We start from the raw sequence: 12,451 nt of genomic DNA, 5'->3' as shown, positions 1-12,451 counted from the left end.
TCGGTAGTGAGCAAGAAGTTTGTTTTCAACATTGGCACTCTTGTTCTATTTTTCATAAAATTTCCGGCAAATTCGGACTTTTTCATTTTTTACGACAATTTATATGCAAATTTGATGTCAATTTATCGTTAATTTGACTTGATAAATTTTTAAGTATATTTTTACCTTCAAATTTCATGTATAAATTTGCTTACCTTCTGAAATGGTGAGAATGAACATTACCGACTTTTTTTTCGCAAAAATTTACCTTTGAATTGAAGAAAAATTAGCCGCAAATTTTTATTTTAAACTTTTGCTGTAAAATTATCTGCAAATTCGGGCAGCAGATTTCAGGTAATTTTAACATCAAATAACCTGAAATTTCAATTTAAAGTGGCTATTATAGGAGGTAGCTTATAGTTATTAGTACAAACTAAAATCAAAGATGGCGGCACAGTTAAAATTTTTTGTCTAAGGATTCTTTTTATCAGTGCGGTACTGGTAAGGTGTCGAGGTCGAGAGCTATTATGCCGGTATAATAATATTGTCATTTTTTATCTTTGTTTATTTTTTATTTTAGTTGATCAATTACGTGGTGATTATTTAATTTTATTCAAAATTAATACTGAAATAATCAAATGTGTTTGGTTAATGTAGAAGAGTAATTTATGATTGTAAGTATAGTAGACTAAATTTTTTTTTTATTAATTGAAAATTAATTTTTTTATCTACAATATTCTAACCTCTGAATAAATATTTATTAACGTAAATTATAATTGAATTTTTTGATTAAAAAAAAAAAATGTATTTTTTCAATTCTTTATTTGTCGTAACAACAGGCAGTGTTTTTTTTATAACAAAATTTTAGCTAATTTTAATTTTAATTAGTTTATTAAAATAATTGAATGCACAATTTTGTAAATTTAAAATTCAAAGCAAAGAAATTTTAGAATTTCAATCATTGATTTTTAAAAAATTATTTGTAAAATTATGTTCAATGTGTTAGTCATTGAATTCTCTTTGAGATGAGTACCAACAAGCTTAGATTTACTCCGATATATTTTTAACCGAAAGTAAAAATTTTGAAAATTCAGTTATCTTTGAAACTATAAGAGTTATGACTTCCGGTCAAATTCCTAGAGAATCTGCATCAAAAATTCTCTGGAATGAGTACCGACAAGCCTAGGTTTGCTTTCATAGATTTTTAACCGGAAATGAAAATTCTTAAAATTCAGTTATCTTTGAAAATATAAAAGTTATGACTTCCGGTCAAATTCCTAGAGAATCTGCATCAAAAATTCTCTGGAATGAGTACCAACAAGCCTAGGTTTGCTTTCATAGATTTTTAACCGGAAGTGAAAATTAAAAAAATCTATTTATCTTAGAAACTATAAGAGTTACGACTTCCGGTTAACTTTCTAGAGGTTCTGCGTCGTAAAACTTGTAGAATGAGTACCAACAAGCCTAGGTTTGCTTTCATAGATTTTTAACCGGAAATGAAAATTCTTAAAATTCAGTTATCTTTGAAAATATAAAAGTTATGACTTCCGGTCAACTTCCTAGAGAATCTGCATCAAAAATTCTCTGGAATGAGTACCAACAAGCATAGGTTTGCTTTGATTGATTTTTAACCGGAAGTGAAAATTAAAAAAATCTTTTTATCTTAGAAACTATAAGAGTTACGACTTCCGATCAACTTCCTAGAGAATCTGCATCAAAAATCTTCTGGAAAGAGTACCCACAAGCCTAGGTTTGCTTTGATACATTTTTACTCTTGAAATAAAAACTTAAAAATTGTGCATTCAATTATAACAGTAATTATAAATTATCTAAAACTATCAACTATTGAATAAGTCGATTTATTTATCACGATTTTTACTTGAACTAATTAACAAAACATTTGCACTAAAAGCGTGAAGTTTCCGTCTTTCATTTATTTTTTTACGGTTTGTTCTTGGCCTCGTGGCAGTCGAAATCGGAACCAAAATTTCATCAGAACTTGAACTTGAATTTTTACCTCCTAAATCAGATGAAATTTCTGACGATTTGCTTTTAACCTTCGCTACATGAACAGCCGCACTTGCAACTAATCCAGTCTTACGAAATTTATTCCGTGAGTCTTGCTTATTATTCATTTTTTGTGCTTTGGGTAATTTAGCTATTCCAAATAATTTTAATCCATCCAATGAATCATTTTTTTTAGGCGCTAAATTTTCAGCAGAATTAAAATTTTCAGTCTTATCACGTTTAGATTTCTTTTTATCACTAGATTTTTTTTCATCTGCTCTATCGCTTTTTGTTGATTTTTTTGTCAATTTTTTCAATTTTTTCGCTTCTAATTTATTCGCGTACTCTAGTGATTTTAATTTTTTTGAACATAATCTGAAACAAAAATTTTTTTACTTCACTACCAAAACTTCAATGGTTTGAGCCTTGCGTTTGCAGCACTAGCCTTCGGCTTTTGATGCCAATAGACTCCAAAAAGCTTCTTTGTTAAGTTTCGGATATCAATTTCTACTAGGCCCACCCAGAAAAGGGATTTTGACTTCTATGTTGGTAGCAATAGCCTTAGGCTGATAATGCCAACCGACTTTAAAAAGCTCATAAATTCATATCTATGGAGTTTAATTATAATTTGCTATTATTCTTTACTCCGAGATCAGTAAAAAAAAAGTGTAACTCATGTGTTGGCAGCACTAGCCTTAGGCTTGTGAGGCCAAAAAACATTATAAAGATGTATTACAAATATCGTTGAAAAAATTTTTTTCATGCTAACAAAGTAAAAAGTGTTTTTAGGTTACATTGGCAGCATTAGCCTAAGGCTCGCGATGCCAACACACTTTAGAACGTTTAAGAGTTATTTTTAAAGATAAATTATAGTTTTTCATTACTCTTTATCTTGCTATCAGTACAAATTAATTCTATGTAGTGTTGGCAGCATTAGCCTCAGGCTTGTGATGCTAACCTATACTATTTCCCTCTAAAATAATTAAAAAAGAAAATAATTACTTGAGTACAGCTTCGCTCTCATTATTGGCCAACGCAAATTCAGACAGCTCACTATCAATTGTATTCTTTTCAAATAAATTATCAACATCTTGATTCATCAAGACACCTGTCGCCCATATTTGCTGCCTCAAAGACGTCAGTTTCATCTGTATGTCATTATTTCGTAATACGGGCGATAGATGTCGTATCGATCTGAAAAATCAGTTATAACCTCATAGCTAACTTTAAACTAAATTTCTGTCTAAACTAATGGACTTACATAAAAATTACCCAGAATCAATTTTATAGGAAATTTAATTCTCTACAAATTTGATCTAATATAATTTTATCGTATCTCTAACAGTTTATTCATAATTTAATTTTTAGTAACGCAGCTTCATTACCTAGGCCGGGGGCTTCGTAATCGCAATTTAACTGATTTGTCATCAAGTAAATCATCAAGAAATGGTGATGGATTTCCTCGTATTGGAAAATCATCATTTAATTTTTTAGTAGTAAGCTCTGTCGTGATAGTAACTGTGGATTCTTTCCGTACTTGAGTTTCCTGGGTAGTAAACTCGTCCTCAATTAAATCGCAGCACATATCACTCCCGGGATCGGTTGATGGTAAATCCAATGCCCGACGATTCTGTCAATGATTAATCATTAGTCGATTTATTGATATAAAATCCCTTGAATAAATTACCATATGTTTTCTCTTAACGCGATGAGTCTCACGCAATTGAGCTTTCGATCGTATTTTTTTAAATTTATTCAAAGCTTGCGGTTTCGTGATCTGAGGAGACGGAGGTGGAACGCACATAAACTTAGTTTGTTTTCGATCCTCGTAAAAATTATCATTTTCGTTACTTATTTTGTTTAAATGAATTTTTTCTTCTTCTGAACTCTCGCTGTCGTCCCCCTCGTCGCTAAAAAATTTATTTATTTACAATCTCATAAACTACTCGCTGAAGGTCTTTCCCTACCTCGAGTAGTCTGTAAGATTTATATTCGTCGGCTCGTCGGCACTTGATCCTTCTTTGATCAGCCGTAATAATATTTTATTACGCAATTTTTCCTAAAAAAAAAATATTCAAATTTATTGAACACATTATTAGAAAAAATTGAGTTTCCACCTTCATAGGATCGTCATCCGAAAAGTCAATAAGAGTTTCGCAAAAGGCCTTTCCAATTTGTTCATAATCTTGAGCCGAAAAATGGGTTCCGCTGCGCGAACCTAATTTCGATCCACCCATAGAAGCCTCCATTGTGTAGCTGTTCTGAATGCCCATCAGCCAAACGACAACGCGACTAGTGCCCTCTTTGCCCTTTTCAATATAAAATTTACAATTCTCGAATGAAAATTTATCTGCAGCATTTTTGTGTAACATAAGTGGGAAAATTTGTTCAGCCAATTTCCCATAGCAATTAGCACGTTTGCTCTCACATCCGTATATAAAAATATTGTGCTTTCGCGAGTGCGCATGCAAGTCGCAGTACATCGCGATCCCACACTCTTCCATCAGACGGCGAATCATCAGCTTCGTGTGCCAAACAGATGGATAACTTTCCCGCATTACTGTACGGTACTGACGATTCAAGTCTTTTCCACTTAGAGAGCATCTATTATTGCCGACAATTACGCCATCTGGATTTAGCATCGGCACTAATTTGAAGATAAATCTCTCTCTCAGTTCCTGCAACATCGAAAACATTTCATTTTTATCTGTAAAACATTTTCTAGACAGTTAACCACCAATATAAAGTAAGATCTTCATTTCTGGACGATGTTACCGCAACTTCGTCCGCCCGCAGACTGCGAGTTCTCTTGCCCCCACCACTCCGCTTCGATCCCCTCTTTTGCGCTGCGGTCCCCTTCCACTCGGCTGCCAATAAATTAAATAAAGTCAACTAAAATGAACTTACTCGTGCCTGATTTGATTCGCCAGTCAAAAAATCAATTATTCCTTTCATCATCCAACTTGAAGGAGTCTCACCAGGATGTACACGTGCCGTTATAACAATACCCTTCTTCTTTTTACCCTCATCATTATTATTCGGTGCTGTTATTGTCAAGTAATGAACACAATTACCCGCTAGTGTACGACAAAGTAGCCGTAGTTTTGTGAACTTTATTTTAACAGGGTCGCTAGATAATTTTGACAAATACTCTTGCAAATCGCTGTACGTGTATGGATAACAATGTGCTAAATAAACTGTGTCCTGGTCATGTGGAAAGGTTATATTGAAAGTTAATGTGTGTTTTTCGCGTTCTTCATCCCTAAATATGAATGAAGTTTATATAAAAGTCGTGGTAATTTTTTGTTGATGGCTATTCTGAACTTACGACGAGTCGTTTTTGTAGTAACTTATATTTTCGCCGCAGCGCCGCCATCCTACGGAATGAAGATTTGCGTCTTTAAGAGAATACAGCAACGGTTTGAGTCCTTCATTGTAAAGGCTGTCTTCTTTGCATAGATTAACTATCGACAGTCGATATATCGTACGGCTGCGAGTATTAGAAATTCTAAAGTAAAACCACTGCATGTGACGTTGAGTGTAGAGATCTTTGCGTAAATATAACTGGTAATAAGTATCAGTTATTTTAATAACTTTTCCTAGATTACCAGACTCGAAACGTGATTCGAATTGTAAATCATTATGGTCATCGATGTCAACTAAATATGACGATACTGAATCGATTGACGTACCACCGATACAAGATCTACTAAACTGTGAAATAATTGTTGATTTGAAAACTATATAGATTATCCTTCATCTGTCTAAAATTTGATACCCGGAAAAAACATTCAGATATATGGATAAATATGATCAGATATAAATTTATATATGATCGTATATGATCATGAATGAGTTTTAGTCGAATTTAGTGTAAATGTTCATATAAAGTCATATATGATCATACTTTGTTACTTGAATCAATAGCTGGTCATATATAAGCATATGTGACAATATATGATAAAATCTAGTTATATATGATTATATCTGGTCATATATGACTAACTAAATCTATTTTTAGTTCAATATGATTCATGTGGTTATACATGACCATATATGATGTTATATAGGTGTATCTGATTATATGTGATCATATAAGGTCATATGTGAGTATTTTTATTATATATGACAATATCTTATTTTATATGGTTGTATCTAATTATATATGATCACCGTAATATATTATTATATTTGTCCAGATATGTTCCTATCTGGTTCTATGTGATCTTATATAATCATGTATGAACAGATAAGGTCATACGTAAATATTTCTGATTATATATGACCATATATACTTCTGTACGATTGTATCTGATCATATTCTGTTTTATAGGTAATATCTGCTTATTTTTTCTCATACGTATCAGTTAATAAAATTTAATAATTCGATTAAATCTAATTGATCATAATTAAATAATACGCACATAATTAGTAACACTCGTCGGACAATAATTAAATATAACAGTACCAAATTCATCACTAACTGGTTTAGGTTTAGGTTCACGATTTGTTGGTATATAATACGGCTCTGGTATTGGTGGAATGTAATCAATATGTCGTATTCGTTCAGCTATAACCTTATAATAATCAATAAAATAATTATTGCATAAACATTATAATTAAAACTTTTTTCCATGAAAAAAAAATATATATATATACATATATATATTTTAGAGCTGCAATGCTGAAATGTATAGATGTAGTACACGAAAAAAAATTCCAGTCAAATTTACGATGCTAGCATGGTAATTTGTCCTAATAGTTACTGTAGCGGACGACAATACCTTTAAAAGCATAATTTTTACGATGTAGTATTGAAAACTTCATTTAAGAAGCAGATCCGAATTACGGTAAATTAGCATCCTGTAAGGTGATCAGAAGGATTACCGTAAATTACCGCAAAACTCGGTAATTTGCGGTAATATATGGCAACTACGGTATTTTACTGTAAATTTGTGGCAATATTGCGGTAGTTTACCGTAAAATATCGTAATTTACGGCTTCCGGAAAAACTACCGTAAATACAGTGTTTTTACCATAGCATACAGCATCTTTCGGTAAAATGCAGTAATTTGCGACAAATTGTGATTATTTACTGCATTTACCGTAAATTATGGTATTTTGCGGTAAACTACGTTAACTACGTGATTTTAAGGTGAATTTGCGGTATTTTACCGCAAAATATCGTAATTTATGATACTTGAGAAAAACTACCGTAAATACGGCTTTTTTTATCATAGCATACAACAGTTTTCGGTAAAAATGCAGTCATCTACGGCAAATTGTGGTTATTTACCGCATTTTCACTCAATTTACCGTAAATTACGGTATTTTACGAGAAAATACAGTAGTTTACCGTAATTCAGATCCGCTAGGGTAGTCCAGGATTACGATAACAATATAAATTTCAGTGGAATTATCTTTCTGTGTATTAATAAATAATTCGAGCACTTTTAGTGTCATCTAAGGTGTTGAGATAATCTAATTTAAGTGAATGAGTCGATCGTAGCACTCTCAGCGTTTCCACACTTGATGTGCGCAATTTAAAATTTTTCGCTGACGTTTACCGAATTTTATTCTGCATAAGTGTTTTAGCTTTATATGCTTTATATTAAAGCTCACACACAAATGCAGAGAAAAATTCAATTAAATTATATAAATTTATGCTGCTTTTTTTTACAAACTTTACACTCTGTTGGCCAACGTGGTTCTTGCGCTACTACATCTGTCAATTGAACGTCAACTTCACGATACTTGTACACACTCGTTGTTATTGGCAACACTGAATCTAAATCACGTCTTATTATTCCAAAACGGTCTTGAATACATTCCGATGATATAAGACCTCCTGTAAATAATTTTTTAAATTTTACATTTAATTTTACTTTTACAAAAAAAAAAATATGCCGATTTTAATGCCGATTTTTTTTTACATAAAAAATTATTCACCAGCATTTTCTTCGGCAGTCTTGGATTCAAAGTATTCTTGCATTATATCTTCATATTTATAATTTCTTTAATTTTTCATTTCCTCAAAAATTTATTTAATATTCTGCTCATTGTAAATTAATACATTTTATTTTTTTGACTCATGAAAAATTATTGTTGATTTAAATCAGTTATTTATTTAGTACAATTACCTGGTATAGGATGAACCGGAAATAAGGCAGCTTGTAATAATTGAACTTGACTACTTAATAAATCCATTTATCCATATTTTCACGTGATAAAACTTTTTAATCCATCCGAACTCTGATTTTATGTTTACTACTTTATGTAACCGCGTATCGATCAATCAGTTTACCCTACTCTGTCTAACAACGTACGTAGCGATACTTAATATCAGTTCCGTATTACAAATTTTCATTTAACTTTACTGAAAATTTAAAAAAACCTGAATTTTTTAATCAATTCCCTATACAAAAATAAATACGTCGGCCATTTTGTGTCACCTGGAATTTTCAAACGACTATAGTAAATTTAATTAGACTGATTAATTTAAAAATAAATTTTTTTCTGACGTAACAGAAGTGAACAAAGGGAATTTAGTGATTTTTTAACGAACTTACTGCATTTAGAATGTAATTAAAGCATAGTTAAATTTTTTTTATTTTTGAGGTTAAGAAAAATTATTTTAACCGAATTTTTTAAAAATTTCTTCTAGTAATTTTGATAAAAATAAATAAACAAGATGGGTCGAATTGTAACAGTCGCTGTAAGTACTTTGAACCAGTGGTCAATGGATTTCGAGGGTAATTTACGTCGAATATTAGAAAGCATTGAAAAAGCTAAATTGGCTGGCGCCAAATTTCGCAGTGGGCCTGAATTAGAAATAACGTGAGTAATTAATTAATTGTTTTAATAGAAATCATAATAAAAATAATCAGGCTATTTGAAAAATAAATTTACAGAGGATACAACTGCGAGGATCATTTTTTCGAAAGTGATACTCGGTATCACAGTTGGCAAGTATTGGCGACACTGTTGTCGTCAAGTGTTTGCAAAGATATCATTGTTGATGTTGGAATGCCAGTGATGCACAAAAATGTAACATATAATTGCCGTATTGCATTCTTAAATTCACGTATTTTATTGATACGCCCAAAAATGCAATTATGTGACTCAATGATGTATCGTGAGAGCAGATGGTTTTCTCCATGGACCAAAGTTAGTAAAATAATTGACTCACTTGGGTAAAAATGGTCAGATATTGTCATATATGATCATATCTGGTAAATTATTATCAGTTATATGACCTTATATGATCGTGAATGATTATATATAACATCAAATATTATCAAATATATCTGTAACTGATCAGATACTAGTGATTGTATATAATCATATTTAAATATTTTATTCTGGGTTATCATTTATTATCAGATACGTCTATTATTTTTATCTGATCAGATATAAGTGGTCACATATCATCACATATGATCAGATAGGGTACTTTTGGTATTTAATGAGAAATATGTGGTCATATGTCGTCATATTTGACGTTACTCAATCAGATAATAACTTTTTTTACATCTGATCAGATATTAGTAGTCATATATAATCACATATGATCATATTCGATCAGATAATACCTTTTCTTGCATCTGATCAAATATTGCTAGTCATATATAATCACATATGATCATATTCGATCAGATAATACCTTTTCTTGCATCTGATCAGATATTGCTAGTCATATATAATCACATATGATCATATTCGATCAGATAATACCTTTTCTTGCATCTGATCAGATATTGCTAGTCATATAAAATCACATATGATCATATTCGATCAGATAATACCTTTTCTTGCATCTGATCAAATATTGCTAGTCATATATAATCACATATGATCATATTTGATCAGATAATACCTTTTCTTGTATCTGATCAGATATTCACGGTCATATACCATCATATACAAGAAGTTTTTCATTGAAATCATGAAAAATTTTAATGTTACAGGAACGAACTGTTGAAGATTACTTTCTACCTCTTATAATAACTCAAATTACCGGTCAAACAGTCGTACCGATAGGTGACGCTGTGATATCGACACGTGACACGTGTATCGGGTTTGAAATATGCGAAGAGCTATGGCATCCGGCGTCCAATCACATAAATATGTCACTAGATGGCGTTGAAATAATATCTAATTCCAGTGGTTCTGTTTTTGTAATCCGTAAAGCCTATACGATAACCGATCGTGTTAAATCGGCAACCGCAAAATCTGGTGGGTTGTATTTGTACAGCAATTTACGTGGCTGTGATGGTGGCCGCATGTTTTTCAATGGCTCGTCATCGATTTCAATGAATGGGGAAATAATAAGCGCAGGTAAACAGTTTTCGCTTGCTGAAGTCGAAATTACTGTTGCTACAATCGATCTTGAGGATATAAGGTTTGGATTATTAATAAATAAGACGTCTCGCTTGAGGACTTTAGCCAATTAACTGATTTTAATATTTTAGAACCTACAGAAACAATATTCGCTCTCGCACACACTCGGCCGCCCGTAGCAGTCCGTATCCGAGAGTTAAAATAGACTTTTCATTGTCAGCCGATGACGTTGTTTTTAAATTGACCAACGAACCAATAGAGTTGGGCACCGGAAATAAAAATCTCGAGGACAATTTGAAGTTTCATTCTGCTGAGGAAGAAATTTCAATGGCGCCCGCGTGCTGGATGTGGGATTATTTGCGACGTTCTTGTCAGGGAGGATTTTTTTTACCTCTAAGTGGTGGTGTTGATTCGTCATCAACTGCTTGCTTAGTTTATTCCATGTGTAATATGATTGTCGATGCTATCGAAAATGGAGGTATTTTTAAAAACAAATCCATCAGGAATTTGAACCCAGAACCTTTTGAACAGGAAATAAGTTTCTTTAAACATATTTACAGACAATCAAGTTCTGGCAGATGTACAGAAAATAGTCGGCGACTATGAATACGTACCCAAAGATCCAAAGCAACTCTGCAACACCTTATTAGTGACGTGTTACATGGGCACGGAAAATTCCAGCGCCGAAACAAAAGTCCGTGCCAGTGAATTAGCCGCCCAAATAGGATCCTATCACCACAACATAGTAATCGACGCTGCAGTTTCTGCGGTACTTGGAATATTCCAACAGATTTCAAAACTGACCCCCCGATTCCGAGTCCATGGCGGCTCGCCCAGAGAAAATTTGGCCTTGCAAAATGTCCAGGCGCGTTTGCGTATGGTGATATCGTATTTGCTGGCCCAGTTGATGCTCTGGGTACGTGGGCGACCTGGTGGTCTGCTCGTCCTGGGCTCCAGCAACGTCGATGAATCACTCAGAGGTTATTTCACAAAATACGACTGCAGTAGCGCTGACATAAATCCTATTGGTGGAATCTCCAAAGAGGATTTAAAAAAATTCATAGTGTACTTTGGTAAAAAATTTAATCTAACGGCTTTAGAGGGAATTATCAAGGCCCCAGCGACTGCTGAACTCGAGCCACTGATGGATGGACAGCTGGCACAACTTGATGAGATTGATATGGGCATGACCTACTCGGAACTTTCGACTTATGGAAAATTGAGAAAAATTCATTGCGCTGGCCCATTTTCAATGTTTTGCAAATTGGTACCACTTTGGAACAATTGTACACCTAAAGAAGTTGCTGATAAGGTTTGTTTCATTAATTTATATTACATTATTACAAGTCAGGAGTAATGTACTATATGATACTATATGGTCATATATGACGGAATATGATTATATATGATAAAGTATGACTGTATATGATCATATAGCATTCTATGCGGCCACATATGACATTATATGGTCTATGGGATGATATGATCATATATGATTGTATATGTCATATATACTTTTATATTATGTCAATATATGATACTATATGATCATATAGAGTTTTATGTGGCTACATAGGACATTATCTGGTCATATATGATGATGTGATCATATATGATTGTATATAGTCATATTTAATTTTATATTATGTCAGTATATGATACTATATGATCATATAAGGCTGCATTGAAAAATATGATGATATATGATCATAAAAAAATTCCAACCTAATTCGATAAATTTTATTTATTTTAGGTTAAACATTTTTATCGCTGCTACGCAATAAATCGTCATAAAATGACAATACTGACGCCATCTTGTCACATCGAATCTTATTCGCCGGACGACAATCGTTACGATCATCGTCCATTTCTTTATAATCACACGTGGAAATGGCAATTTGATGCCATTGATAAACAAGTATTATAAATTTATAAATTATTGTTAATAATCACTTATATATATATATATATATATATATATATATATGTATATGTGTGATTGCTCTACAGATTTATTCCGCCACCGAGAGTGCCGTTGATAAAAAAGAATCTAAAATTATGTATTTATTGTTTAAAATAATTATGTAAAAATAAATTTTCGTGCTGAATTTTTTTTATTAAAATA

At 32.3% G+C, this 12,451-nt stretch overlaps 2 protein-coding genes across 2 annotated transcripts; one reads left to right on the top strand and one right to left on the bottom strand.

The window, feature by feature from the left end:
• Positions 1-483: 483 nt before the first annotated feature.
• On the top strand, positions 484-12,443 carry LOC103575355 (glutamine-dependent NAD(+) synthetase). The gene is made up of 7 exons (XM_008555109.2): positions 484-653; positions 8,651-8,823; positions 8,898-9,153; positions 9,954-10,387; positions 10,458-10,804; positions 10,887-11,638; positions 12,080-12,443. Exons 2-7 carry the CDS (start codon positions 8,678-8,680, stop codon positions 12,251-12,253), a joined length of 2,109 nt encoding a protein of 702 aa, XP_008553331.1. The 5' UTR covers positions 484-653; positions 8,651-8,677; the 3' UTR covers positions 12,254-12,443.
• On the bottom strand, positions 1,839-8,193 carry LOC103575371 (cytosolic carboxypeptidase Nna1). The gene is made up of 11 exons (XM_053742005.1): positions 8,127-8,193; positions 7,671-7,834; positions 6,411-6,563; positions 5,315-5,700; positions 4,894-5,248; positions 4,104-4,664; positions 3,954-4,045; positions 3,857-3,896; positions 3,372-3,616; positions 2,989-3,180; positions 1,839-2,271 (listed from the first exon to the last, which is right to left on the bottom strand). Exons 1-11 carry the CDS (start codon positions 8,191-8,193, stop codon positions 1,839-1,841), a joined length of 2,688 nt encoding a protein of 895 aa, XP_053597980.1.
• Positions 12,444-12,451: the final 8 nt, after the last annotated feature.

The sequence above is a fragment of the Microplitis demolitor genome, chromosome 9, assembly GCF_026212275.2.
Source record: "Microplitis demolitor isolate Queensland-Clemson2020A chromosome 9, iyMicDemo2.1a, whole genome shotgun sequence".
Taxonomy (NCBI): domain Eukaryota; kingdom Metazoa; phylum Arthropoda; class Insecta; order Hymenoptera; family Braconidae; genus Microplitis; species Microplitis demolitor.
Note: the sequence above shows the minus strand (reverse complement) of the source record. Positions and strands in the feature narration are given on the sequence as shown.